General features: G+C 49.4%; 2 protein-coding genes across 6 annotated transcripts in view; one reads left to right on the top strand and one right to left on the bottom strand.

Moving 5' to 3' along the window:
* The window catches only part of NADK2 (NAD kinase 2, mitochondrial), a 298,406-nt gene that overhangs the window by 54,441 nt on the left and 216,717 nt on the right, over positions 1 to 27,248 (bottom strand). For 3 of the 4 annotated variants that reach the window (XM_063961005.1, XM_063961000.1, XM_063960992.1), the window contains exon 1: positions 24,627 to 24,981. The exons of the other annotated variant lie outside the window; for it this stretch is intronic. In XM_063961005.1, coding sequence (XP_063817075.1) covers positions 24,627 to 24,848 — 222 coding nt within the window. In that variant the 5' untranslated portion in view covers positions 24,849 to 24,981. Of the gene's footprint in view, positions 1 to 24,626; positions 24,982 to 27,248 lie in introns of those variants that run through there. 4 annotated transcript variants of the gene reach the window in all.
* The window catches only part of MRPS15 (mitochondrial ribosomal protein S15), a 111,747-nt gene continuing 109,485 nt past the window's right edge, over positions 24,987 to 27,248 (top strand). Inside the window, exon 1 of one of the 2 annotated variants that reach the window (XM_063961025.1) lies at positions 24,987 to 25,178. In XM_063961025.1, coding sequence (XP_063817095.1) covers positions 25,076 to 25,178 — 103 coding nt within the window. In that variant the 5' untranslated portion in view covers positions 24,987 to 25,075. Of the gene's footprint in view, positions 25,179 to 25,303; positions 25,420 to 27,248 lie in introns of those variants that run through there. The other variant, XM_063961029.1, reaches the window with a different exon arrangement.

Consider the following 27,248-nt stretch of genomic DNA (forward strand, 5'->3'; position numbering starts at 1 on the left):
TATTTTCTTTGGAACTCTATTATTACCTAATTAGCAACAGTCTATATAAAAATTATAAGAAATTTTGGACCACCTCCAAGAGATTCTTATATCACTCTCAAGCCTGCTTTCATTATTAGGCCAGTCTTGGGCATTACATAAATGTGTTAATTTACGATTACCAAACACAATACAGAGTTTTAAGGGGCCCATAAATCAATTGAGAAAATCCTTAATTCCCTGACAGCCGGATCCACCGATCAGAGGACTTGACTGGCAAAATCCCAGACTCACCAAGTCTGATCATTTTTGGGTTAAAATCGTTCATTACAGGATTTCCATCATGTTTGAATTAATAGATTTTTTAATTTTTTTTAACCACAAGTACGCTTATTGATTGTGCATTATATATTAACAATCTAAACCAAATACATACTTTTATATATATATATATAGCGCTTTTCTCCAGCAAGACTCATTGGGGGTAATTCAGAGTTGATCGCAGCAGCGAATTTGTTAGCAGTTGGGCAAAACCATGTGCACTGCAGGGGGGTCAGATATAACATTTGCAGAGAGAGTTAGATTTGGGTGGGTTATGTTGTTTCTGTGCAGGGTAAATACTGTCTGCTTTATTTTTACACGGCAAATTAGATTTCAGTTTGAGCACACCCCACCCAAATCTATTGTAACTCTCACTGTCCATGTTATATCTGCCCCCCCTGCAGAGCACATGGTTTTGCCCAACTGCTAACAAATTTGCTGCTGCGAGCAACTCTGAATTACCCCCATAGTTGTTTTACAGACATCAAAAACATGGTACATTGTACAAAGGACAAGAAAGAGAACAATAAGCATAATGCAGGGATAGTTCAGACATTTTTGGCAATAACTTCCACAGGTTGACCATTCCACCCACAAAGTACCATGTAGTGCAGCCATCTTGAGTGCGCTACGTAGGATTACCTGGGTGGAAAATGTCATACTTAGAAGAAATGACACAAAATGGGTGGTTGCAGAGTCCTAGCGCTCGGAGTAGGATCCCAACACAGCAGTCAGGTCCAGTTACTTAACATCCCATCCACGAACGCACCAGATGAGGCAGCCATGTTGGGCGCACTATGAAGGTTACACTGTGTGAGATAAGCCATACAAGGACCCAAGGCACATATGGGAGAACTGACATGTGTATTAGTATAATATACCCTCTATGAGTAGATCCACGTGAGGTACATCATGCCCGCAGAGGAACCATCTGAGGTCACCATCTGGGGTGCACTGCATAGGCTGCAGCTGGAAGGGTGTGCAACCAGTGGAGGTACACATACAGGTATAGCACACAGCAAGTGTGTGTGTGTGTATATATATATATATATATATATAATTATTATATATTTTTTTTTTCCCTAGGAGTCAGAGACAAAAGTTAAGCAATTGGGATGCGGACTATAGGTCTACAGTTATTAGGTCGATCCCATATGGTCAACATGAACAAATGGTCAACATCTGAAAAGTTGACATGTTCAAAAGGTCGGCAAGGTCATATGGTTGACAGGACTATAGTAGACACGTGTTTTTGGGGGGATTTTTTTTCATGTTTTTGGACTTTTTTCTTCCTTGACTATCCATTTCACAAATCATAACTTTTAGGAGCCCTGTGGCGAGGAAGTGGAGCGGAGCGAGATACCGTGCCCGAAGCGTGGCAAGCAAAGCGAGCCTGCGAGGGGATAAGTTCCTGCAAATGGTGATCCCAGATGATAAAACTACCCACACTAACCCCAAAGATGTAAAAAAGTGTGGAGATCATTGTCAACATTTTATATCTGTAGACCTTCTGTTCATGTCGACCACATGGGGTCAACTTAATCACTGTCGACCTTCTATACCACGCCCTGTGCAATTATCAGCCACATTAGCCAATAATCTGCTGACTTAATCGATAACTGCACAGTGTACGCCTGAAACAGAGCACCAATTGTCAAGCTTGAAAAAGCATGCCAGACAGATACAATAATATGTGCTCAGATACTGGGCAGCTCAATACTCAGAGATTGACCAATTAGCCGATATCGCACAGTATGGGAAGAATACCGGATATTTGAACATGTCAGATAATTTGTCTGACGAACAGTATATATCCACTGCATTAGTGATTAACACAACTGAACTCTTACATTTACTGCACTGGTCAGTCACCTAATGGGATATTGTAATACCATGTATATAGAAAGGTCCGTGTACAATAACACAGGCTACAATGTGTAAGCAATGCAAACCTTTCCTTATTTTTTTAGCAAATATTTGAAAACTTTGAAAAAATAGAGGAACGAGGAACAAAATACAATAACTATGTAGTGAAACAGGATGTGCTTTTTCTGGCCTTGAACTTGTTGCAATCTCTACACCTGTAGCAGAGGATTTGTCTTCTAACCTGATCATGTTATGGGCCCTACACACTTGCCGATAACGATGATCGATATCATTCAAAAATTAATGATAAATTGCTCATATGTGTATGCATATGTATATGCGTATGCATATGCAGTGTGTATGCATCAACAATGAGCGGCCCGCGATCGTTCATCACTGATCTATCCTCGCTTATACATGCAAGTCAATTTGGACTATCTCCTATATAATAGCCCAGAGTGACTGTGTGCTGGGCGTGGCTAGGAGCTCTCATTGGGTTAGCGGCAGGTCTATCACACCCAGTCCACAGCTGATTGGGGGCGAAAAATGCCCTCCGACACAGGTTACACCCAATGGGAGGCTCTGCCCTTTGGCTGCTGTGTGTTCCCAGAGCAGAATTAACAATGGGGCTGATGGTGCTGCAGCTCCAGGTCCACATCCCAAAATAGTCCCACTGCATCTGCAGCAATATACCCTCCAACAACTTACACATAAAAAAATCGGTACAAATTCGAAAAGGGGCGTGGCCACGGGTAAAGAGGCATGTCCACGCACCCTTTCCTATACTTTCAATGGAAGGTACAGCTGGAGGTTATGCCACTGCATCTGCAGCAAGGCTCTGTGCTATAGATAGGGGGGGGGAAATAAGATTTTAAACCTACCGGCATATCTTTTTCTCCTAGTCCGTAGAGGATGCTGGGGACTCCGTAAGGACCATGGGGATAGACAGGCTCCGCAGGAGACATGGGCACTAAAAATAACTTTAGGTATGGGTGTGCACTGGCTCCTCCCTCTATGCCCCTCCTCCAGACCTCAGTTAGAAAACTGTGCCCAGAGGAGACGGACAGTACGAGGAAAGGATTTTGTTAATCTAAGGGCAAGATTCATACCAGCCCACACCATATAACATGGAATATACGAACCAGTTAACAGTATGAAACAAAACCGCATCAGCCCGAGACTGATCAAAACTGTAACATAACCCTTATGTAAGCAATAACTATATACAAGTCTTGCAGAATTTTGTCCGCACTGGGACGGGCGCCCAGCATCCTCTACGGACTAGGAGAAAAAGATTTACCGGTAGGTTAAATCTGGAACAATGAGAATTATCTGTACTCCTCTTCGTCTTATGATTCTCAATATCTTTGAGATGAGAGGAAGAGAAGGGAACACATAGACCGACTGGAACACCCACGGTGTGACCAAGGCGTCCACTGCTATCGCCTGAGGGTCCCTTGATCTGGCGCAATATCTCAGAAGCTTCTTGTTGAGGCGTGACGCCATCATGTCTACTTGAGGCAGCCCCCACTGACTTGTAATCTCTGCAAAGACTTCCAGATGAAGTCCCCACTCTCCGGGATGGTCTATTTGAGGCAGCCCCCACTGACTTGTAATCTCTGCAAAGTCTTCCAGATGAAGTCCCCACTCTCCGGGATGTAGATCGTGTCTGCTGAGGAAGTCTGCTTCCCAGTTGTCCACTCCCGGAATGAAGACTGCTGTCAGGGCGCTTACATGATTTTCCGCCCAGCGAAGAATCCTGGTGGCTTCTGTCATTGCCACTCTGCTCTTTGTTCCGCCTTGGCGGTTTACATGAGCCACTGCGGTGAGGTTGTCTGACTGAATCAGAACCGGTAGGTCGCGAAGCAAATTCTCCGCTTGACGAAGGCCGTTGAATATGGCCCTTAATTCCAGTACGTTGATGTGTAGACAAGCCTCTTGGCTTGACCACAGACCTTGGAAGTTTCTTCCCTGTGTGACTGCTCCCCATCCTTGGAGGCTCGCGTCCGTGGTTACCAGAACCCAGTCCTGAATGCCGAACCTGCGACCCTCTAGAAGGTGAGCACTCTGCAGCCACCACAGGAGAGATACCCTGGCCCTTGGGGACAGGCTGATCATCTGATGTATATGTAGATGTGACCCGGACCACTTGTCCAGAAGGTCCCACTGAAAGGTCCTCGCATGGAACCTGCCGAATGGAATGGCCTCGTAAGACGCCACCATCTTTCCCAGAACTCGAGTGCATTGATGCACCGACACCATTTTCGGCTTCAACAGGTCCCTGACCAAGTTCTGGAGTTCCTGGGCCTTTTCCATTGGGAGAAAAACCCTTTTCTGTTCTGTATCCAGAAACATGCCTAAGAAAGGCAATCGGTTCGTTGGAACCAACTGTGACTTTGGTAGATTGAGAATCCAGCCATGCTGCTGCAACACCCTCAGGGAGAGTGTTCAGCAACTGCTCTCTTGATCTCGCTTTTATTAGGAGATCGTCCAAGTACGGGATAATTGTGACTCCCTGCCTGCGCAGGAGCACCATCATTTCCGCCATTACCTTGGTGAAAACCCTCGGGCCGTGGAAAGCCCAAACGGCAATGTCTGAAATTGGTAATGACAATACTGTACAGCAAATCTCAGGTACTCCTGATGAGGAGGATATATGGGGACATGAAGGTATGCATCCTTTATGTCCAGGGACACCATATAATCCCCCCCCCTCCAGGCTGGCGATGACCGCTCTGAGCGATTCCATCTTGAACCTTTTTAAGTATAGGTTTAAGGATTTTAAATTCAGAATGGGTCTGACCGAACCGTCCGGTTTCGGGACCACAAACAGGGTTGAGTAATACCCCATTCCCTGCTGAAGCAGGGGAACTTTGACCACCACTTGTTGAAGACACAATTTTTGAATCGCATTTAAAACTACCTCCCTCTCTGGGGAAGAAGCCGGTAGGGCAGATTTGAAAAACCCGCGAGGAGGCACCTCTTCGAATTCCAGCCTGTAACCCTGGGAAACAATGTCTATTGCCCAGGGATCCACCTGTGATTGAACCCAGACATGGCTGAAAAGTCGAAGACGTGCCCCCACTGGGGCGGACTCCCTCAACGGAGCCCAAGCATCATGCAGTGGATTTTGTAGAAGCTGGGGAGGACTTCTGCTCCTGGGAACTAGCTGTAGTTGGCAGCTTTTTCCCCTTGCCCTTACCTCTGGCAAGAAAGGAAGATCCCCGTACTCTCTTGGACTTGTGCGACCGAAAGAACTGCATCTGATAAAGTGGCGTTTTCTTAGGCTGTGAGGAAACATAAGGCAAAAAAGTTGATTTACCTGCAGTAGCTGTGGAAACCAGGTCCGTGAGACCTTCCCAAACAATTCCTCACCCTTGTAAGGCAAAACCTCCATATGCCTCTTCGAGTCGGCATCACCCGTCCATTGTCGGGTCCATAGGACTCGCCTAGCAGAAATCGCCATAGCGTTGGCTCTGGAACCCAGTAGGCCCACGTCTCTCTGAGCATCCCTCATATATAGGACCACATCCTTAATATGACCCAAGGTCAATAAAATGGTTTCCTTATCCAGCGTATCAATATCAGCAGATAAGGTATCTGTCCACGCTGCTACAGCGCTACAAACCCAAGCCGACGCTATCGCCGGTCTGAGTAATGTACCAGTATGTGTGTAAATTGACTTCAAGGTAGTCTCCTGCCTGCGATCAGCAGGATCTTTGAGGGTTGCGTTATCTTGAGATGGCAGCGCTACCTTTTTGGATAAGCGTGTCAACGCTTTGTCCACCCTTGGGGAGGATTCCCACCGCATCCTATCCTTAGCCGGGAAAGGATACGCCATAAGAATCCTTTTGGGAATCTGCAGTTTCTTGTCTGGAGTTTCCCAAGCCCTTTCAAACAACTCATTTAGCTCATGTGAAGGGGGGAAAGTAACCTCAGGTTTCTTTTCCTTATACATGCGCACCCTCGTGTCCGGGACAGAGGGGTCATCTGTGATATGCAACACATCTTTTATTGCAGTGATCATATAATGAATACTTTTAGCCAATTTTGGCTGCAACTTCGCATCATCGTAGTCGACACTGGAGTCAGAATCCGTGTCGGTATCAGTGTCTACTACTTGGGATAGTGGGCGCTTTTGAGACCCAGAAGGTCCCTGCGACATAGTGAAAGGCAGGGCTTGACTCCCTGTACATTCCCTGGACTCTGCTTTGTCCAACCTTTTGTGTAATAAATTCACACTTGAATTTAAAACATTCCACATATCGAACCAGTCAGGTGTCGGCGTTGCCGACGGAGACACCACACTCATTTGCTCCACCTCCTCCCTAAAAGAGCCTTCCGCTTCAGACATGCCTACACACGCGTACCGACACCTCACACACTCAGGGAAATCTCTAATCTGGAGAGACAGAGAGAGAGAGAGTATGCCAGCACACACCCAGCACCAATGACCCTGGAAAAAATTCCCAGATAGATATAGCGCTTTAAAAAAAAAAAAAAAAAATATATATATATTATATAAATAAATAAATAAATATATTTTACCATGAAATATGACGATCTGATATAATCACAAACATATATTAATATCCAACAACAATCATCAGAGCGAAAATAGTGCAAAAAATGTTAAAACAATGCTGCCATTGGCAGCATTGTTTTAACTTTTAACTGTTTTAACTTTTTTTATTTTTTGCACTATTTTCGCTCTGATGATTGTTGTTGGATATTAATATATGTTTGTGATTATATCAGATCGTCATATTTCATGGTTTTATGCACTGCAATTGCTGCTTTGATTCAGTATTTTAATAATTGTATCTTGTTATAGTAGACCATGGAGGCTGACATATTGTTTACATGTTTCCATGGTGTTTCTTCCTCAGCCACAACGCGTATGCCGGACGGGCCGGCGTGACGTCACTTCCGGCGGGACCGGGAGGACGCGACCGGAAACCGGGCTGCGCGGCTGGAGGCGGCGGGTGGTACAGACTTCACAAAGGTATTTAAACACTGTATTTTTGTTGTTCACATGTATCCTGACGAAGGGGCTGTGTCCCCGAAACGTAGACACTGCAATAAATTCACTTTAAAGTCTCCGGAGTGCCGCCTCATTGCATGCCATATACTTCAGAGGATTGCCTCTAGGAGGAGGGCACCAGGAGCAGATTTGCTATTGCGGAGGGGACCGCAGGAGTGCCGGGTCATTGTGGAAGGTTATATATATATATATATATATAATATATATATATATATATATATATATATATATATATATATATATATATATATATATATATATATATATATATATATATTCACTGCGCCAAATGATGTGCCCCCCTTTAAAACCCTCTGTCACCGTGTTCAGCAGGGGAGAGTCCGGGGAGCCAGCTTCTCAGCGGTGTGCTGTGGAGAAAATGGCGCTGGTGAGTGCTGAGGGATCAAGCTCCGCCCCCTCAGTGGCGGGCTTCGGTCCCGCTCGATTTCTTTAAAAACTGGCGGGGGTTTCCTATATACAGCCCGCAGAGTATATATATATATATATATTTGTGCCAGTCCTAGAGGTTTAAAATTGCTGCCCAGGGCGCCCCCCCTGCGCCCTGCACCCATCAGTGCCTGCCATGTGTGTTGTGTGTGGGAGCAATGGCGCGCAGCATTACCGCTGCACGTTACCTCAGGGAAGACCTGAAGTTTTCTATCTTCTCATACTCGCCCGGCTTCTATCTTCCGGCTCTGTGAGGAGGTCGGCGGCGCGGCTCCGGGAAGAACTGCGAGGGGAGACCTGCGTTCCGACTCCCTCTGGAGCTAATAGTGTCCAGTAGCCTAAGAAGCAGAGCCTAGCATTTAAGTAGGACTGCTTCTCTCTCCTCAATCCCACGATGCAGGGAGCCTGTTGCCAGCAGCGCTCCCTGAAAATAAAAAAACCTAACAAAATTCTTTCTTTCAGGGAAACTCAGGAGAGCTCCCTGTAATGCACCCAGTCTCCTCTGGGCATAGTATCAAACGGAGGTCTGGAGGAGGGGCATAGAGGGAGGAGCCAGTGCACACCCATATCTAAAGTTCTTTTTAGTGCACGTCTCCTGCGGAGCCCGTCTATCCCCATGGTCCTTACGGAGTCCCCAGCATCCTCTAGGACGTAATAGAAAAATCCTTTTACTGCAGCATCCTGTGTCCGGCTGCCAGTCCGCCCGCCCCCTCCGGCATCAACAATCCCCACTCCCCAGCCGCGGTGCAGGTGGAACAAAAGCTGCTCCGACAACCAGCATAGATGTGTATGAAAGCGGTGCAGCAGAAGACTTTCATAGCCCTCCCTGCGCCGCATACTCTCTGAGCTCCGAAGCTTCCTCTGCGAGTGATGTCACAGAAGTGCCTCCCCACCACAGCCGCACCCAGATCCCCAGAGGTCCTGACTCCGCAACACAGCACTTGGCCTGCCGGCCTCAGAGCCCCGAGATGGCGAATGTAACGGATAGAGTGGGTGATATCGCGGAGGGTAATGTCTGGACACTGAATCAATGTAAAAGGTGACAGTGCTGTGCAGTGCAGTGGGTGTGCAGTGTCACCGACACTGCACAGCACTCTCACCTTTTACATTGATTCAGCCAGTTCTGCCAGCCAGTCACTATTGTTAGCGCCGGTGTCCCAACGCGCCGCATTACAGGGAAGTAGACGCACTAAATAAACTACAGCTCCCAGCAGCCACAAGTGCCGAAGCATTCCGCTTGGCTGCTGTGCGAGTCTCCGGGAGAGCCACTGCCAAAGGGAGGACTGCAGCTTAGCTGCTTCCAGGAGAAGCAGGAGAAGCATTACCTGCCCCTCCTCCACTCGCAGTACCTCCGGGCCCCATCCGCGGCACACCCACCACCCACAGTGGTTTTGGACCCCCACCACCACCGCACCTGCCCCTCCCCCACCCGCAGCACCCTCGCAACCGCTCCTCCCCCACCCGTGGTGGCTCTGGCTCTTGTCCCCCACCTGCGCCCCCCCCACCCCCCCCGCAACCGCCCCTCCCCAGCCCCTCTCCACTTCCCCACCAACAGCACCTACTAGGTGATTCATCAGGCCCTGCGTGCACTGTTAACGCCGTTGCAAGGGGCTACGATCCCTTAACCATCGCACGCCCTTTGTCCGTGCAATATTTAACCACTCTCACAATTATGATTGGAGGTAATACTCTATATAATACAAATATTGCACGCCACAAGGGCGTGCAGGGGTTAAGGGGTCGTAGCCCCTTACGATGGCGTGAAGAGTGCCCGTAGGGGCGCGCCGAATCACCTAGTATAGATGTATGTACTCTCCTATCGTGCAAATTGCCCATCGATATTGTCCAGTGTGTAGGTAAAAATCGCTAGCGGGGGAAAAAAAAAAAGAAAAAAGATTTTAAACCTACCGGTAAATCTTTTTCTCGTAGTCCGTAGAGGATGCTGGGACTCCGTAAGGACCATGGGGATAGACGGGCTCCGCAGGAGACATGGGCAATTTAAGAAAGACTTTAGGCTCTGGGTGTGCACTGGCTCCTCCCTCTATGCCTTTCCTCCAGACCTCAGTTAGAGAAACTGTGCCCAGAGGAGACGGACAGTACAAGGAAAGGATTTTAGGTAATCCAAGGGCAAGATTCATACCAGCCACACCAATCACACCGTATAACTTGTGAGATACTATCTAGATAACAGTATGAAAAACCAACATAGCCTCGGTCCACCACCGATGAAACTATAACATAACCCTTATGTACGCAATAACTATATACAAGTCTTGCAGAAGTAGTCCGCACTTGGGACGGGCGCCCAGCATCCTCTACGGACTACGAGAAAAAGATTTACCGGTAGGTTTAAAATCTTATTTTCTCTAACGTCCTAGAGGATGCTGGGACTCCGTAAGGACCATAGGGATTATACCAAAGCTCCCAAACGGGCGGGAGAGTGCGGATGACTCTGCAGCACCGATTGAGCAAACAGGAGGTCCTCCTCAGCCAGGGTATCAAACTTATAGAACTTTGCAAAGGTGTTTGACCCCGACCAAGTAGCAGCTCGGCACAGCTGTAGTGCCGAGACCCCTCGGGCAGCCGCCCAAGAAGAGCCCACCTTCCTAGTGGAATGGGCCTTAACCGATTTTGGTAACGGCAATCCTGCCGTAGAATGCGCCTGCTGAATCGTTTTACAGATCCAGCAAGCAATAGTCTGGTTCATATGAAAGGATGAAACCACTTTAGGTAGGAATTGAGGACGAGTCCGCAATTCCGCCCTATCCATATGAAAAACCAGATAGGGGCTTTTATGTGATAATGCCGCTAATTCCGAAACTCGCCTAGCCGAAGCTAAGGCTAACAACATGACCACCTTCCAAGTGAGATATTTAAACTCCACCGTTTTGAGTGGTTCAAACCAATGTGACTTAAGGAAACTTAACACCACGTTAAGGTCCCAAGGCTCCACCGGAGGTACAAAAGGAGGCTGAATATGCAGTACTCCCTTCACAAACGTCTGTACTTCAGGAAGAGAGGCCAATTCCTTCTGAAAGAAAATGGATAGGGCCGAAATCTGAACCTTAATGGAGCCTAATTTTAGGCCCAAATTCACTCCAGTTTGTAGGAAGTGAAGGAGACGGCCCAGCTGGAATTCTTCCGTAGGAGCATTCCTGGCCTCACACCAAGAAACATATTTTCGCCATATTCGGTGATAATGTTTTGATGTCCCGTCCTTCCTAGCCTTTATTAGTGTAGGAATGACCTCATCCAGAATACCTTTTTTCGCTAGGATCCGACGCTCAACCACCATGCCGTCAAACGCAGCCGCGGTAAGTCCTGGAACAGATAGGGCCCTTGTTGCAGCAGGTCCCGTCTTAGAGGAAGAGGCCACGGATCTTCTGTGAGCAACTCCTGCAGCTCCGGATACCAGGTCCTTCGTGGCCAATCTGGAACAATGAGGATTGTTCTCACTCCTCTTTGTCTTATTATTCTCAACACCTTGTGTATGAGAGGAAGAGGAGGAAATACATAGACCGACCGGTACACCCACGGTGTCACCAGGGCGTCCACAGCTACCACCTGAGGATCTCTTGACCTGGCGCAATACCTTTTTAGCTTTTTGTTGAGACGGGACGCCATCATGTCTATTTGGGGCAGTCCCCACTGACTTGCGATCTGCTCGAAGACTTCCTGATGAAGCCCCCACTCTCCCGGATGCAGATCGTGTCTGCTGATGAAGTCTGCTTCCCAATTGTCCACTCCCGGAATGAACACTGCTGACAGTGCGCTGACATGATTCTCAACCCAGCGAAGAATCCTGGTGGCTTCCGCCATTGCCACCCTGCTCCTTGTGCCGCTTTGGCGGTTTACATGAGCCACTGCGGTGACATTGTCTGACTGAATCAGAACTGGTTTGTCGCGAAGTAATGCCTCCGCTTGACGTAGGGCGTTGTATATGGCCCTCAACTCCAGGATGTTGATGTGAAGGCAAGTCTCCTGACTTGACCACAGCCCTTGGAAATTTCTTCCCTGTGTGACTGCCCCCCACCCTCGGAGGCTTGCGTCCGTGGTCACCGGGATCCAGTCCTGAATGCCGAACCTGTGGCCCTCTAGGAGGTGAGCACTCTGCAGCCACCACAGGAGAGACACCCTGGCTCTGGGGCACAGGGTGATCCGCCGATGCATATGTAGATGTGACCCGGACCACTTGTCCAGCAGGTCCCATTGGAAGGTTCTCGCATGGAACCTGCCGAAGGGAATGGCTTCGTATGATGCCACCATTTTCCCCAGGACTCGAGTGCAATGATGCACTGACACCTGTTTTGGCTTCAATAGGTTCCTGACTAGAGTCATAAGCTCCTGAGCTTTTTCCGTCGGAATAAAAACCCTTTTCTGGTCTGTGTCCAGAATCAAGCCCAAGAAGGTCAGACGCGTCGTAGGAACCAGCTGCGACTTCGGGATATTGAGAATCCAGCCGTGTTGCTGTAACACCTTCAATGAAAGTGACACGCTGTCCAGTAACTTCTCCCGAGATCTCGCTTTTATGAGGAGATCGTCCAAGTATGGGATAATTGTGACACCTCGCTTGCGCAGGAGCATCATCATTTCCGCCATTACCTTGGTGAAAATCCTAGGGGCCGTGGAAAGCCCAAACGGCAACGTCTGAGATTGGTAATGACAATCCTGTACAGCAAATCTCAGGAACGCCCTGATGAGGTGGAAATATTGGAACATGAAGGTACGCATCCTTTATGTCTAGGGAAACCATAAAATCCCCCCCTTCCAGGCTGGCGATGACCGCTCTGAGCGATTCCATCTTGAACTTGAACTTTTTCAAGTATAGGTTCAGGGATTTTAAATTCAAAATGGGTCTGACCGAACCGTCCGGTTTCGGGACCACAAACAGAGTTGAGTAATATCCCCTCCCTTGTTGCAGTAGGGGAACCTTGTCCACCACCTGTTGAAGATACAATTTTTGAATTGCATTTAACACTTACTCCCTCTCTGAGGGAGAAGCTGGCAGAGCCGATTTGAAAAACCGGCGAGGGGGGACCTCTTCGAATTCCAGCTTGTATCCCTGAGCAACAATTTCTATTACCCAGGGATCCACCTGTGAGAGAACCCAGATGTGGCTGAAAAGTCGAAGACGTGCCCCCACTGGAGCGGACTCTCCCAGGGGAGCCCCAGCGTCATGCGGTGGATTTTGCAGAGGCCGGGGAGGACTTCTGTTCCCGGGAACTAGCTGTGTGCAGCTTTTTCCCTCTGCCCTTACCTCTGGCAAGAAAGGACGATCCACGTGCTTTTATTCGAACAAAAGGACTGCATTTGATAATGAGGCGCTTTCTTAGGCTGTGAAGGAACATAAGGCAAGAAATTCGATTTACCTGTCGTAGCTGTGGAGACGAGGTCCGAGAGGCCTGCTCCAAATAACTCCTCACCTTTGTAAGGTAAAAACTCCATATGCCTCTTCGAGTCTGCATCACCCGTCCACTGTCGGGTCCATAAGACTCGCCTAGCGGAAACAGACATAGCGTTTATTCTGGAACTTAGTAAACAAACATCTCTTTGAGCATACCTCATATATAATACAGCATCTTTTATATGCCCTAGGGTCATTAAAATGGTATCCTTATCTAGGGTCTCAATCTCCGCTGATAAGGAATCAGTCCATGCAGCCACAACACTACAAACCCAGGCCGACCCCATTGCCGGTCTAAGTATTGTACCAGAATGTGTGTAAATGGACTTCATGGTAACCTCCTGCTTGCGATCAGCAGCATCCTTGAGGGTAGCCGAATCTTGGGATGGCAGCGCTATCTTTTTTGATAAGCGTGTCAATGCCTTGTCCACCTTAGGAGAGGATTCCCATCGTATCCTATCCTTTTGCGGGAAAGGATACGCCATAAGAATCCTTTTGGGAACCTGCAGTCTCTTGTCTGGGGTTTCCCAAGCCTTTTCGCATAATTCGTTCAGCTCATGCGAGGATGGAAAGGTGACCGCAGGCTTTTTCTCTTTATACATGTGTACCCTCGTGTCAGGGACAGGGGGGTTCCTCAGTGATATGCAAAACCTCTTTTATTGCAATAATCATATATCGAACACCCAAAAGCCACTTTTGGCTGTAATTTTGCATCATCGTAGTCGACACTGGAGTCTGAATCCGTGTCGGTATCTGTGTCAACTATTTGGGATAGTGTGCGCTTCTGAGACCCCGAAGGACTTGGCGACATTGGGACAGGCATGGTTTGACTTCCTGACTGTTCCCTAGCCTCAGCTTTGTCTAATCTTTTGTGCAATAAATTCACATTGGCACTTAAGACATTTCACATATCCATCCAGTCAGGTGTCGGCGTTGCCGACGGAGACCTTGCATTCATACACTCCCCCTCCTCCTTAGGTGAGCCTTCAACCTCATACATGTCGACACACGCGTACCGACACACCCAACACACAGGGGAGCTCTTTTCTGAAGATAGGTTCCCCACCAGGTCCTTTGGAGAGACAGAGAGAGTATGCCAGAACACACCCCAGCGCTATATGACCCAGGAAAAAACACAGAATGTTTACCCAGTAGCGCTGTTATAACTTTCAACACGCCAATTATGTGCCCCTCCCCCCCCCCCCCCTCTTGAAAAACCCACGGTCACCATCAGTAAGCAGGGGAGAGTCCGGGGAGCTTCCTCTCAGCGCTGTGCTGTGGAGAAAATGGCGCTGGTGAGTGCTGAGGAAGAAGCACCGCCCCCTCGGTGGCAGGCTTCTGTCCCGCTCAAAATCATTCAAAACATGGCGGGGGCTCTTTATACACATGTACAGTGCCCAGCTGTACATGTATATATATGCTTTTGCCATAGGAGAGGTTTATATTGCTGCCCAGGGCGCCCCCCCTGCGCCCTGCACCCTTACAGTGACCGGAGTGTGTGAGGTGAACTGGAGCAATGGCGCACAGCTTCACCGCTGTGCATTACCTCTATGAAGATCAGACGTCTTCTGCCGCCTCTGAAGTCTTCTTTCTTCTCATACTCACCCGGCTTCTATCTTCTGGCTCTGCGAGGAGGACGGCGGCGCGGCTCTGGGACGGACGGCGAGGATGAAACCTGCGTACCAATCCCTCTGGAGCTAATGGTGTCCAGTAGCCTAAGAAACAGAAACCTAACTAAAATACTTTCTTACAGGAAACTCAGGAGAGCTCCCTGAAGTGCACCCATCTCCTCTGGGCACAGTATCAAACTGAGGTCTGGAGGAGGGGCATAGAGGGAGGAACCAGTGCACACCCAGAGCCTAAAGTCTTTCTTAAAGTGCCCATGTCTCCTGCGGAGCCAGTCTATCCCCATGGTCCTTACAGAGTCCCAGCATCCTCTAGGACGATAGAGAAAATAAAAAATTAACCATCGATAATATCGTTGGGCGATAAAATCGCTAACATCGCCAAGTGTGTAGGGCCTTTTAGAGTCAACATCTTACCATGGTATTTATTAAAGCTTCACAGACAGGCTTTCTATGGCGTTGGAAACTTATATTGCTTGGAGACTAACTTTAATTATGGACATTAAACACAAAAAGGAGAAACCTAGGTTAACTATCCTGTCAGGATCAGTGGGACTATGAGGGGGTGGTCTTCTGTATGCCGAATGTCGGGATCCCGGCGCACAGTATACCAGCGCCGGAATCCCGACACCCGGCATACCGACAACTATTCTCCCTCGTGGGGGTCCACGACCCCCCTGGAGGGAGAATAAAATAGGGGCTCCTATTAAAATAGGGGCTCCTTTGCGCTCGCCACGCTGTCGGTATGCCGGCGGTCGGGCTCCCGGCGCCGGGAGCCCGAGCGCCGGCATACCGTACGACACCCCTATGAGGCCTTGCTGGACACTAATACAATTCCACCAGAGACAATGATTTGGGAGATTCCCTTTGCAAACCGTCACACAGGGAAAACTCCCCGTTCCTGGGCTTACAACTTGTAAAACTAGAAATCTGCCAACACGCAGTGCTCCTGTGTACTAGAAAGTATCCCAGCACACCCTGCATTTCCCTCACAGCCAATGACGTGATAAGAGGATTACTCCATCAAGGACAAGTTATCCAGAGCTCTGGGGGGAGGGGGGTAATGCCAGCTAAGAAAATGCTTTTACATGCAATTAGGTTGTGGCTCCCATACCCCCCCCCCACCCCCACATATTTTTGAGATAGTAACACCTTTGTTTCATGCACAGAATGATTACATGTTATTTTCAGACTGTGTAAATGATTTCATGTATGTAGAGAAACTATTTGATGCACAACATTGTTACTAATATTGTATCCTACATTCTGTATGTGTGAGGTGTGTATATGAAACAAATGCATATCGTGTTTAGACTTGGGTCCCATTCTGTGGATCTGTCATTAAGGTGTGCCAATATTCCAAAATATGGAAAAATCATTTCAAAGCAAAGTCTATTTCTTGTGATGTCTTCGTGGGTGCGAATAAGTGCCGCCAACGGAATGCGAGTTTGGGTGCACTAGTTTCCATTTACACGACGCTGCAACAGTAACTCGCACCCTGCTGACCAATCACAACAAACATGTCTAAACTGCAGCTGGGCAGCACAAGTTGGCATAGTGGGTAGCATTGCTGCCTCAAAGTACTGAGGTCTTAGGTTTTTGAATCCCACCAAGCTATATACTATTCTAGGAAATCAATTATGTCTGTAAAGATGTCCAGCCTTTTATTATCCGTTTCTAATGATTAGCTGATTGGTCACAACACCTACCCCCTCAGCTCTGTGCCCCCCTCCCCTCTACAGTGCATGACCCTGTAGAATCTGTTACCGGGCTTATACAGCAGCCAAGTCAGAGATGCAATCCGTACACAAACATCCCCAGGACAAACATGAAAGCACAACCCTTGCTGTATTAATGTACCACAGTGATGCTGCAAACGGCCTTCCCAGCACCTTGTACTACTGAGGGGGCTGTCACCGACACCTCTGATCCAGTGCCAGGAGAACAGGGGAGAGACCACTGGTAATTTCTCAGAACTAGTATAATATATAACTACAGTTCTGGCATCTATGCCCAGGTCAGTGATAGGTGTGACGGCACGGCAGTATGCTGTGTATGTATGACTGGATTATAAATTGCAGCCAAATTACAACTACAATACTAACAGAAAAGTACCCCAGCTGCTAATCCATGCATCTATTGCGCCCTGGGATAGATATACCTGACTGCTAACATATAGCGGAAACGTACTGCCAAGCATCAGCTTGTCCCAGGCTACCAGAGTGTTAAAATAGATGCACACTATACAATTATCTGGCAGATAATCTGCCAGATTTAGCTGGTTGGAATGCAAATTTGGGCAGTACGGACGGTGTAATGGTTAGCATTAGGGCTGTAACACACTGGCCGGTTTCTCCCGGATGGCAAAAAGCCGGACAAACTTTGTCTGGCTTTTTGCCATCCGGGAAAAACCGTCAGAGTCTGTCACACAGGACGGCTTTGAGCCGTGTGTGATGCTGTGCGCATGCGCAGCATCAGACACGGCTTGGAAAAAATAAGATTTTACTTACCGATAAATCTATTTCTCGTAGTCCGTAGTGGATGCTGGGACTCCGTAAGGACCATGGGGAATAGCGGCTCCGCAGGAGACAGGGCACAAAATAAAAGCTTAAGGATCAGGTGGTGTGCACTGGCTCCTCCCCCTATGACCCTCCTCCAAGCCTCAGTTAGGATACTGTGCCCGGACGAGCGTACATAATAAGGAAGGATATTGAATCCCGGGTAAGACTCATACCAGCCACACCAATCACACCGTACAACTTGTGATCTGAACCCAGTTAACAGTATGATAAACGCAAAGGAGCCTCTGAAAAGATGGCTCACAACAATAATAACCCGAATTTTTGTAACAATAACTATATACAAGTATTGCAGACAATCCGCACTAGGGATGGGCGCCCAGCATCCACTACGGACTACGAGAAATAGATTTATCGGTAAGTAAAATCTTATTTTCTCTGACGTCCTAGTGGATGCTGGGACTCCGTAAGGACCATGGGGATTATACCAAAGCTCCCAAACGGGCGGGAGAGTGCGGATGACTCTGCAGCACCGAATGAGAGAACTCCAGGTCCTCCTCAGCCAGGGTATTAAATTTGTAGAATTTAGCAAACGTGTTTGCCCCTGACCAAGTAGCTGCTCGGCAAAGTTGTAAAGCCGAGACCCCTCGGGCAGCCGCCCAAGATGAGCCCACCTTCCTTGTGGAATGGGCTTTTACTGATTTTGGCTGTGGCAATCCTGCCACAGAATGTGCAAGCTGAATTGTACTACAAATCCAACGAGCAATCGTCTGCTTAGAAGCAGGAGCACCCAGCTTGTTGGGTGCATACAGGATAAACAGCGAGTCAGATTTTCTGACTCCAGCCGTCCTGGAAACATATATTTTCAAGGCCCTGACGACGTCAAGCAACTTAGAGTCCTCTAAGTCCCTGGTAGCCGCAGGTACCACAATAGGTTGGTTCATGTGAAATGCAGAAACCACCTTAGGTAGAAATTGAGGACGAGTCCTCAATTCCGCCCTGTCAGAATGAAAAATTAAGTAAGGGCTTTTATATGATAAAGCCGCCAATTCTGACACACGCCTGGCTGAAGCCAAGGCTAACAGCATCGACACCTTCCATGTGAGATATTTTAAGTCCACAGTGGAAAGTGGTTCAAACCAATGTGACTTTAGAAAACTCAACACCACATTGAGATCCCAAGGTGCCACTGGAGGCACAAAAGGAGGCTGTATGTGCAGCACCCCTTTTACAAATGTCTGAACTTCAGGTACTGAAGCCAGTTCTTTCTGGAAGAAAATCGACAGGGCCGAAATTTGAACCTTAATGGACCCTAATTTTAGGCCCATAGACAGTCCTGTTTGCAGGAAATGAAGGAAACGACCTAGTTGAAATTCCTCTGTAGGGGCCTTCTTGGCCTCACACCACGCAACATATTTACGCCAAATGCGGTGATAATGTTTTGCGGTTACGTCCTTCCTGGCTTTGACCAGAGTAGGGATGACTTCTTCTGGAATGCCTTTTTCCCTCAGGATCCGGCGTTCAACCGCCATGCCGTCAAACGCAGCCGCGGTAAGTCTTGGAACAGACAAGGCCCCTGCAGTAGCAGGTCCTTTCTTAGAGGTAGAGGCCACGGTTCGTCCGTGAGCATCTCTTGAAGTTCCGGGTACCAAGTCCTTCTTGGCCAATCCGGAACCACGAGTATAGTTCTTACTCCTCTCCTTCTTATGATTCTCAGTACTTTTGGTATGAGAGGCAGAGGAGGGAACACATACACTGACTGGTACACCCACGGCGTTACCAGAGCGTCCACTGCTATTGCCTGAGGGTCCCTTGACCTGGCGCAATATCTGTCCAGTTTTTTGTTTAGACGTGACGCCATCATGTCCACCTTTGGTTTTTCCCAACGGTTTACAATCAGGTGGAAGACTTCTGGGTGAAGTCCCCACTCTCCCGGGTGAAGGTCGTGTCTGCTGAGGAAGTCTGCTTCCCAGTTGTCCACTCCCGGAATGAACACTGCTGACAGTGCTATCACATGATTTTCCGCCCAGCGAAGAATCCTTGCAGCTTCTGCCATTGCCCTCCTGCTTCTCGTGCCGCCCTGTCTGTTTACGTGGGCGACTGACGTGATGTTGTCCGATTGGATCAACACCGCCTGACCCTGAAGCAGAGGTTTTGCTTGACTTAGGGCATTGTAAATGGCCCTTAGTTCCAGAATGTTTATATGAAGAGATGTTTCCATGCTTGACCACAAGCCCTGGAAATTCCTTCCCTGTGTGACTGCTCCCCAGCCTCTCAGGCTGGCATCCGTGGTTACCAGGATCCAATCCTGAATGCCAAATCTGCGGCCCTCTAGTAGATGAGCACTCTGCAGCCACCACAGGAGAGACACCCTTGTCCTTGGCGACAGGGTTATCCGCTGATGCATCTGCAGATGCGATCCGGACCATTTGTCCAGTAGATCCCACTGAAACGTTCTTGCATGGAATCTTCCGAATGGAATCGCTTCGTAAGAAGCCACCATTTTTCCCAGGACCCTCGTGCACTGATGCACTGAGACCTGGCCTGGTTTTAGGAGGTTCCTGACTAGCTCGGATAACTCCCTGGCCTTCTCCTCCGGGAGAAACACCTTCTTCTGGACTGTGTCCAGAATCATTCCTAGGAACAGTAGACGTGTCGTTGGAATCAGCTGCGATTTTGGAATATTTAGAATCCACCCGTGCTGACGTAACACTACCTGAGATAGTGCTACTCCGACTTCTAACTGTTCCCTGGATCTTGCCCTTATCAGGAGATCGTCCAAGTAAGGGATAATTAAAATGCCTTTTCTTCGTAGAAGAATCATCATTTCGGCCATTACCTTGGTAAAGACCCGAGGTGCCGTGGACAATCCAAACGGCAGCGTCTGAAACTGATAATGACAGTTTTGTACTACAAACCTGAGGTACCCTTGGTGAGAAGGGTATATTGGGACGTGGAGATAAGCATCTTTGATGTCCAGAGACACCATATAGTCCCCTTCTTCCAGGTTCGCTATCACTGCTCTGAGTGGCTCCATCTTGAATTTGAACCTTTTTATGTAAGTGTTCAAGGATTTCAGATTTAAAATTGGTCTCACCGAGCCGTCCGGCTTCGGTACCACAAACAGCGTGGAATAATACCCCTTTCCTTGTTGCAGAAGGGGTACCTTGATTATCACCTGCTGGGAATACAGCTTGTGAATGGCTTCCAAAACTGCCTCCCTGTCGGAGGGAGACTTTGGTAAAGCAGACTTCAGGAACCGACGAGGGGGAAACGCCTCGAATTCCAGTTTGTACCCCTGCGATACTACCTGTAGAATCCAGGGATCCACTTGCGAGTGAGCCCACTGCGCGTTGAAATTCTTGAGACGGGCCCCCACCATATCTGAGTCTGCTTGTAAAGCCCCAGCGTCATGCTGAAGACTTGGCAGAAGCAGGGGAGGGCTTCTGCTCCTGGGAAGCGGCTGCATGGTGCAGTCTTTTTCCTCTTCCTCTGCCCCGGGGCAGAAAGGAGTGGCCTTTTGCTCGCTTGTACTTATGGGAACGAAAGGACTGAGTTTGAAAAGACGGTGTCTTTTTCTGCTGATGTGAAGTGACCTGGGGTAAAAAGGTGGATTTTCCAGCCGTTGCCGTGGCCACCAGGTCCGATAGACCAGCCCCAAATAACTCCTCCCCTTTATACGGCAATACTTCCATGTGCCGTTTGGAATCCGCATCCCCTGACCACTGTCGCGTCCATAACGCTCTTCTGGCAGAGATGGACATAGCACTTACTCTTGATGCCAGGGTGCAAATATCCCTCTGTGCATCACGCATATATAGTAATGCATCCTTTAAATGTTCTATAGTTAACAAAATATTGTCCCTATCCAGGGTATCAATATTCTCAGTCAGGGAATCCGACCATGCGACTCCAGCACTGCACATCCAGGCTGAGGCGATTGCTGGTCGCAGTATAACACCAGTATGTGTGTATATACTTTTTAGGATATTTTCCAGCCTTCTATCAGCTGGTTCTTTGAGGGTGGCCGTATCAGGAGACGGTAACGCTACTTGTTTAGATAAACGTGTGAGCGCCTTATCTACCCTAGGGGGTGTTTCCCAACGCGCCCTAACCTCTGGCGGGAAGGGATATAATGCTAATAATTTTTTAGAAATTAGCTGTTTTTTATCGGGGGAAACCCACGCTTTATCACACACCTCATTTATTTCCTCTGACTCAGGAAAAACTATTGGTAGTTTTTTCACACCCCACATAATACCCTTCTTTGTGGTACTTGTAGTGTCAGAAAGGTTCAATGCCTCTTTCATTGCCGTGATCATGTAACGTGTGGCCCTACTGGACATTACGTTTGTCTCGTCACCGTCGACACTAGACTCAGTATCTGTGTCAGGGTCTGTGTCAACCCACTGAGGTAACGGGCGTTTTAGCGCCCCTGACGGTGTCTGAGACGCCTGGACAGGCACTAATTGATTTGCCGGCTGTCTCATGTCGTCAACAGTTTTTTGCAAATTGCTGACATTATCACTTAATTGTTTAAATACAATCATCCAGTCAGGTGTCGACTCCCTAGGGGGTGACATCACCAACACAGGCAACTGCTCCGCCTCCACATCATTTTCCTCCTCATACATGTCGACACACGCGTACCGACACACAGCACACACACCGGGAATGCTCTGATAGAGGACAGGACCCCACTTAGCCCTTTGGAGAGACAGAGGGAGAGTCTGCCAGCACACACCCAGCGCTATATATATATACAGGGATAACCTTATATAAGTGTTATTCCCTTATAGCTGCTGTTATTATCGTTATTTGCTGCCAAAAATGCCCCCCCTTCTCTTTTTTACCCTGATTCTGAAGCAGGACTGCAGGGGAGAGTCAGGGAGCCGTCCTTCCAGCGGAGCTGTGAGGGAAAATGGCGCTTGTGTGCTGAGGAGATAGGCTCCGCCCCTTCACGACGTCCTTATCTCCCGCTTTTTTGTGTAAAAATGGCAGGGGTTAAAATACATCCATATAGCCCAGGAGCTATATGTGATGTATTCTTTTTGCCACCTAAGGTATATACTGTTATATTGCGTCTCAGGGCGCTCCCCCCCAGCGCCCTGCACCCTCAGTGACCGGAGTGTGAAGTGTGCTGAGAGCAATGGCGCACAGCTGCGGTGCTGTGCGCTACCTTAGTCTGAAGACAGGATGTCTTCTGCCGCCGATTTCACCGGACCTCTTCGTCTCTTCTGGCTCTGTAAGGGGGACGGCGGCGCGGCTCCGGTGACCCATCCAGGCTGAACCTGTGATCGTCCCTCTGGAGCTAATGTCCAGTAGCCTAAGAAACCCGATCCACTCTGCACTCAGGTGAGTCCGTTTCTTCTCCCCTTAGTCCCACGATGCAGTGAGCCTGTTGCCCGCAGGACTCACTGAAAATAAAAAAACCTAAACTAAACTTTTATTCTAAGCAGCTCAGGAGAGCCACCTAGATTGCACCCTTCTCGGCCGGGCACAAAAATCTAACTGAGGCTTGGAGGAGGGTCATAGGGGGAGGAGCCAGTGCACACCACCTGATCCTTAAGCTTTTATTTTGTGCCCTGTCTCCTGCGGAGCCGCTATTCCCCATGGTCCTTACGGAGTCCCAGCATCCACTAGGACGTCAGAGAAAAACCGTTGCGTGTGAAAGCTCCCCTTCACACACACGGTTCACTGGCTGCAAAGACGGCCCGGCGCCCGCCCGGCAGCCAGACCTTCCAGTGGCGAGACCCGGCTGCAACCCGGCAGCCGGGCCGGGGCCGTGCAGTGTGAAGGGACCCTAGCCCTCACACTGTTAACTACAATGCCGGCACAGGAAAAAGCCGTCCGGCTTTTTCTCGGACGGGTAGTGCGTTTTAGCCCTTACTGCCTCACAGCACTGAGGTCATGGGTTCGATTCCCAACATGGCCATAACTGTGTGGCGTTTATATATTCTCCCCGTACTTGCGTGGGTTTCCTCCGGGTACTCCGGTTTCCTCCCACAATCCAAAAATATACTGGTAGGTTAATTGGCTCCCAACAAAAATGAACCCTAGGGTGAATGTGTCTGTATGTATATGTGATAGGGAATATAGACTGTAAGCTCCACTGGGGCAGGGACTGATTTGAATGGGCAAATATTCTCTGTACAACGCTGCGGAATATGTGTGCGCTATATAAATAACTGATAATAAATAAAATATTAATAAATAAAATCTCGTAATGGATGAGAGCAAATGACAATCAACCATTTGCTCCCAGAAACTGCAAAATGGACAAAAACAGTCGTTCATCCAAGTTAGTTAAATTTGTGTTTAACCAATTTGTCTGAATGACAGGTTTTGTTTGTTTTCCGGTGTTTGGGAGCAAATGGTAGATTGTCATTTGCTCTCATCCATTACCAGATTTTTATTCCAACCAGCCAGATCTGGCAGATTATCTGCCAAATAATTGTATAGTGTGTACCTATTTTAAGTGGGCACTATAGCTCACTGGAGGCGGGCACTCAGATTAGCCACAGAACCCAAGACCTCAGGCAAAAGCCCCATTAGATTAGTGCCAGTGGCCTGCAAACTGCAGACAAGAACCTATTGCAGGCCCCCAGACAAGACCTCAGGTGAGCGAGACAGCGGCTCCGACTGCAGACAGGACATTACCCTTGGGTTCAGTATGGTATGCCGGCGGTCGGGCTCCCGGCAACCTGCATACCGGCGCCGGGAGGCCGACCGCCGGCTTACCGACAGTGTGGTGAGCGCAAATGAGCCCCTTGCGGGTTCGCTGCGCTCGCCACGGGCACGGTGGCGCGCGTAGCTATTTTATTCTCCCTCCAGGGGGGTCGTGGACCCCCACGTGGGAGAATAAGTGTCGGTATGCCGGCTGACGGGATTCCAGCGCCGGTATACTGTGCGCCGGGATCCCGTCAGTCGGCATACTGAAGACCACCCATTTCCCTCATATCTGTAGACTGCAGCTCTTATCATGACAGCCAGGGACCCCAGACTACAGACAGGAGCTGCACTTCATGTGGCAGGCAGGGACCCCCAGACTGCAGTCAGGAGCCACCTTTAGAGCCTGTTACCCCCAGACAGGAGCCCCCTCAGAGCAGTGCCTCCCCCCCCCCCCCCCCAGACTGCAGACAAGAACCCCACTCAGAGCCAGTTGCCCCCAGACTGCAGACAGGAACCCCCCTTCATATGGGAGCCAGTGTCTCCCACAGACTGCAGACAGGAAGCCCCCTCAGAGCCAGTTGCCCCCAGACAGGAAGCCCCTCAGAGCCAGTTGCCCCCAGACTGCAGACAGGAGCCCCCCTTCATATGGGAACCAGTGACCCCCCCAGACAGCGAGCAGGAGCCCCCTCCGAGCCAGTGCACCCCTCCAGACTGCAGACAGGAGCCCCCCTCAGATGACCCCCACTCACCAGCATTTTCAGCTCCTCCTCGGACATCCCGGCATAACGGTGGCGCTGCTGCTCGAACTCATAGCGGGTTGTCTTGGTCACCACGGCGACCCTGTCCGGCCTGAACCCTACGGGTTTGGAGGGGCCCGTGGACGCCCGTCTCCGGAGAGTGAGGCGCGTGGCGGCGGGCGAGGGCACGGGGCAGCGGCACCGCGCGCACAGGAGAGCCCGGCACCAGCTCATGGCCGGGGGAGGAGGAGGAGGGGGGAGACACACCGGGGACACCCGCTGCACAGGACACTTCCCGTCAGCGCACACCTTCTTGCTGACAGGGGGCGGAGCTACAGTCCTCTCTTACCCGAGGGGAAAGCCAATAGCAGAGCCCCTACGCCGGAAAAACCTTTCCGACGTCAGACGCTGGGCGGGGCCGGGGGCGAGGCCTAGTCCCTGCGGCCGGTGACTGACTGGGAATGTTCGGGCTGCGGAGAGCCGTGTGCTGGGGTCTCCGGTCAGGCCCCGGCCTGGTGTTAGCAGCGCGGCAGCCGTGTGTGGGGGAGAGGAGGCCGGCTGCAGGTGGGTGTACACGGGCGACGTGCTGAGGTCACACAGTGCATGTGGCCGGCAGGTATAAGGTAGACAGTGCTTAAGGTCACCATGACCGGCACGTGGCTGTCGCATATTTAGTCAGCTGTTGCTTGATTTACCATCTACATGGCATATGGGGCTAATAACCTGTGCTGAGCGCAGCACCCTGCCCGTAGCGTGGTGATTGTGGTCACAGGTGATGAAACATACAAAATGACACCAAAAAAAGGTCAGCCTTTACCGTCTAACTTTTTCATGTTGACCCTGTCGACCTAATGCATGTCAACCTAATGTCGAATTACTGTAGATCTTCTATTCGGGATGGCCATCGGTACATCCCCCCCCCATCAATACTTGCCATCGATGGAGCAATTATCAGAAACCATTGATGGTTATAAAATATGTTATCACCTACCATCAATGGTTCCTTGTATCGAATAGCCACGCATGCGCAGAACAGGCTTTGCTGGAGAACGGCTGTGAACAATAGTAACCTGTGCACATGCGTGGCGTAGCTCCCCTGGTGGCTGGCTGCACAGTCTCCCACTGAGTGATAGACACAGTGGGCGTGGAGAGGCAGGATGGGGGCGGAGCTGATGACGCGCTGACTGATGGCAGCCGCTATTTCTTCCCTTCATCTCCGTTACTGTATCCCGGCAGCACTAGACAGTAATGATTGGAGCCAGGAGGTGAGGTATGTCTGGCCAAGGCAGCATCTATCTACCCCTGACTCCAGGCACAGAGCAGTGCACAGTAAAAATCCATCGCCATCTGCCCCACACCCCACCATTGATGGCGGAACACTATCTGATGATCCGCCATCGATGGCGAAAGTATTAAATACTAGTCAAAAACCATTGATGATTTGGAATCATGGATGGTCGATGGCCATCCCTATCTTCTATACCACACGCCTGGGGACACATCGTGCTGTGTCACTATATATATATATATATATATATATATATATATATATATATATATATATATATATATATATATATATCCACTTACATTTTCTCTTTCAGCAATGCTGGGGGACACTGGGCCATGGGATTATCAGGAGGGGCTGGAGGAGGTTGGCACTTAAGGTGGGTACACACCAGTAGATATATCTGCAGATCAATTGATCTGCAGATATATCTTATGTACGGATCGGGCAGTGTGCTGTGCATACACACTGCCCGATCCGTCGGGGGACTGACGTCATGAACTGGGCGGGCGGGCGCCCGCCCAGTTCACCTGTCGATCATCGCCGGCCGCCGCAGCATGTGTACGGGCGGTCGGACGACCGCCCCGTACACACACAGCGACGCGCCAATATATCGTTAGATATATTGGCCGTCGGCTGTGCTGCGCAGCCGACGCGATACGTCTGTGAACGACGGAGTTCACAGACGTATTGCCCGTACACACTGGCCGACGCTCCCGCGATATATCTGCCGTTCAAGAGAACGGCCGATATATCGACCAGTGTGTACGGGCCTTTAGGGGGACATTTACTAAGCAGTGATAAGAGCGGAGAAGTGAGCCAGTAGAGAAGTTGCTCCATCAACCAATCAGCAGCTCTGTATAATTTTATAGTATGCAAATTATAGATATTACTTCAGTGCTGATTGGTTGCCATGGGCAACTTCTCCACTGGCTCACTCCTCCACTCTTATCACTGCGTAGTAAATGACCCTCTTAAACTGCTGTAGCTTTCATTCTTAGCACCTCCTCACTCCAGCCCCATCATGCCAGTTTCTTTTATGTGCTTCTGGGAGTAGGGCACGTTTGCGAGGACTCTCTTTGGAATACATAGGGAAGACCGGCAGACGGGATGCTGGCTGTCGCCATACTGACGATGGAATCTCGGAAGCGAGTCTGCTCACCACAGGTTATATTCCCACTCTGGTGGTGGCATTGACCCACTACCCGAGTGGGAATACTGGGCTTCCGATCGTTGACATTTCCTCCTCTGTCGGGTGTGCAGTGAGCTGTTCTTAGCTTGCCGAGTGTGGGTGCGCTGCCAGCGGGGACTACCCACAGCAGTCCGGTCTCTGTGCAGACTACCTG

Source organism: Pseudophryne corroboree, chromosome 1 (genome assembly GCF_028390025.1).
Source record: "Pseudophryne corroboree isolate aPseCor3 chromosome 1, aPseCor3.hap2, whole genome shotgun sequence".
Lineage (NCBI taxonomy): Eukaryota > Metazoa > Chordata > Amphibia > Anura > Myobatrachidae > Pseudophryne > Pseudophryne corroboree.